General features: G+C 49.3%; 1 protein-coding gene across 1 annotated transcript in view; it reads right to left on the bottom strand.

Annotated features, from left to right (window-relative positions):
- The window catches only part of LOC109292683 (ubiquitin-conjugating enzyme E2 variant 1), a 25122-nt gene extending 25037 nt beyond the window's left edge, over positions 1 to 85 (bottom strand). The window contains exon 1 of the mRNA XM_019510251.1: positions 5 to 85. Coding sequence (XP_019365796.1) covers positions 5 to 26 — 22 coding nt within the window. The 5' untranslated portion in view covers positions 27 to 85. The remainder of the gene's footprint in view (positions 1 to 4) is intronic.
- Between the last annotated feature and the right edge of the window lie 2562 nt (positions 86 to 2647).

The following is a 2647-nucleotide window of genomic DNA, read 5'->3' as shown; positions in this document are numbered from 1 at the left end:
TCACCCGAGCCCGTGGTGGCCGCCATCTTGCGCCGCTACCGCTTCGAGCCCGCCCCTTCCGCCCCGTCACCGCCACGCGCGAACTGCGGCCAGACGGGACGAGACGGGAGGCGCCGCGGGCGGGCGCAGATAGCCGCGGGGCTAGCCGGCTGGCCCCGGGAGGGGCGTCTTTATGTTGCACGGAGCGTGGGGAGGGGGAATAAGCCGTGCGGGCGGGCCAGAGAGTGGCGTCCACGGGTTTGTCAGGTGCGCGATCATTGCAACCCTTGCGCGAGCAACAGGGAGCCTGGTTTTCTGATGCAAAGGATCCCCAATTTTCGCATTAAAAAACGAACCCCAAATCCAAATTTTCCCGTGATTAAAATGAAACGCTACTTTAAAAAACAAACAAACAAAAAAACCCTCTTTTTTCCTTATTTTTTTATTTTCCTTTTTTTTACTTTTTCCTTTATCTTCTTTTACTCTTTTCCGTTTCCTTTTTTACTCTCTCTTTTTCCTTTTTTTACTTTATATAAAATGAAACACCTAGATAGATAGATAGGCATTTCATTTTAATCACGGAAAAATGTGGATTTTGGGTTACATTTTTTAAATTGGAAAATTGGTTTTGTTTTGTTTTTTTAACCAGGATCCCTGATGATCAATAATAGTAGAAGTATTCAAAGTGTGGATAGTTTTTGGGGCTGCTAATTGATGCAGTGTATGCAAAACCCAAGTCACTCTCAGGGAGCCTTATCTAACTCCTGGCTTTGCTGTCAGCGCTTTCTCATGACCGCTTGCTGCGAACTAAAGAAAGGCTTCAACTTGGACCCAGTTCTCGCTCACTCGTGACTTACGGTGAGCAATACAAGGTAAAGAAGAAGACTTGTTTGCATAGTTTTTCAGTGTGCAACAGTTTTCTAGCAAATGCTATCATTTTGAGCTTCCAATATGATAATTTCATATTTAAGGACCTGGGCACACTGGGCATCCTTCACGTTTGGCTGGTGGCTGCTGGCAGAGGATACCCGAGGGGCAGCAGCGACTCCTGCAGGCAGGGGCTGGACAGAGGCAGTGGCAAAGCGCTCTGTGGGGGGATGTGCTCCAGCTACAGAGGGGCAAAACAACCTGAATGTGGGGTCAGAGCCGTGCTGCAGGAGCTGTTTTCATGCACCACAGCTGCGGGGAGTGTGCCTGTAGGCAGCAGGGGAAGTACAGCAGCACAGCTCGCCGTGACGTGCTGAACCACGCTGGCTGCTGACAGGCCTATTTGATGTGCCAAAAAAGGATTGTGGGACTGGGCCCATCACAAGACACTACAAGTCTCCCTTGAGAAGGAGGCCACTGGGCACACATCAACTAAGTTCTTGGGACAACAAGAGCGAAAACAGGAACAGGAGTAAAGTCATTAATAACTAGGGCATTGGAAGTGGATGCCAAACAGAGCACACTGGCCAGTGCCCACTCCCCACTGAAGGAGGAGTTGAGGGAGCCTGTGGGTGCCAACCAGTGAAACTGTCTGAAGACATGGGCGGACTCACTGCTGACAGGGAGCAAGACAGATGGACACAACGGCTTCAGTATTCACACTGGGCTCAGATGCTTCTTGCAGGAGCAGGGCTGCTATCAGTGCTCACAAATAAGAGTTCCCTGAAGGATGGAGAGACCTTTGCCCCCTGCCAGTACCTGTGGGGAGCAGGGGAGAGAGGAAGCACAGTGGTCCTGGAGGGCAGTGATTGCTGATCCATAGGGGAATGGAGAGGGAACAGCTAATAACATCACTAGTGAATGCACCATGTATGTATAACAGCATGAAGCTCCTGCTTCAGGTTGCAGTTTCCATTAGAGACTCTGCTTCCTTATGCACTGCTGCAGTACTTGGCCTTCTCCAGCTGATACTTCTCCATGCCCAGAGGACGGTTTTGGTAAAATGTGCTGTGCACTCAAATGCACCCACAGGGAGCTCCGCTTCTGCTGTACAGAGATGCATCTCCCAGGAGGGACCCCCACACACTGAAGAAAGCACACAGGTCCAGTATGTCTGAAGGATTCAGAAAGAGGTAGTTGGTGGAGTTAATCTGAAGTCAGGCAGAAGGCAGGATAGAGTTGCGCTGTATAGACTGACTTAATCAGACATGTACAGTGTGAACTTTCATGGGCCCAAGGTCATTTCAGCAGCAAGGGACAGATGTAAAAATATACAGGTTGTAAGCCAGAAAGTCCTGTACACTGGGTCTGGAGCCTTTCCCTGAACTGGCCTGGGCCTATTACTGCTCTTTGGGCACATCTACACAAGATGTTAAATGCACAGTAGCCTAATAGTACTGTGCAGTAGTGTGTCACAGCAGAAACAGTGTTAATACGCCACTGCTCAGTACTATTAGGCTACTGCACAGTAGGGGCATTAAAAAGGCATGTGCCTGTGCTACTGCACGTTAAATTAGTACTTGGTTGTACAAGTACTAAACTTAATGCACAGTAACTACAGCACATTAATGAACATGTAGACACACCCTTTATGGTCCTTTGCCTTGCACTGTGGAAAGCAGCTTGAAGGCTACTTCAACTTATACTTAGCTGCAAGAGTCCCAACAAAGTGAAACCAGCCAAGGGTCAGCAGGGGTATGGGAGTCCTTGCTACACTTGGGACTCATGCTGAGGCAGCACT

This window comes from Gavialis gangeticus, unplaced genomic scaffold, assembly GCF_001723915.1.
Source record: "Gavialis gangeticus isolate Ggan-Ray unplaced genomic scaffold, GavGan_comp1, whole genome shotgun sequence".
Lineage (NCBI taxonomy): Eukaryota > Metazoa > Chordata > Crocodylia > Gavialidae > Gavialis > Gavialis gangeticus.
This window is presented reverse-complemented; position numbering and strand designations above follow the sequence as displayed.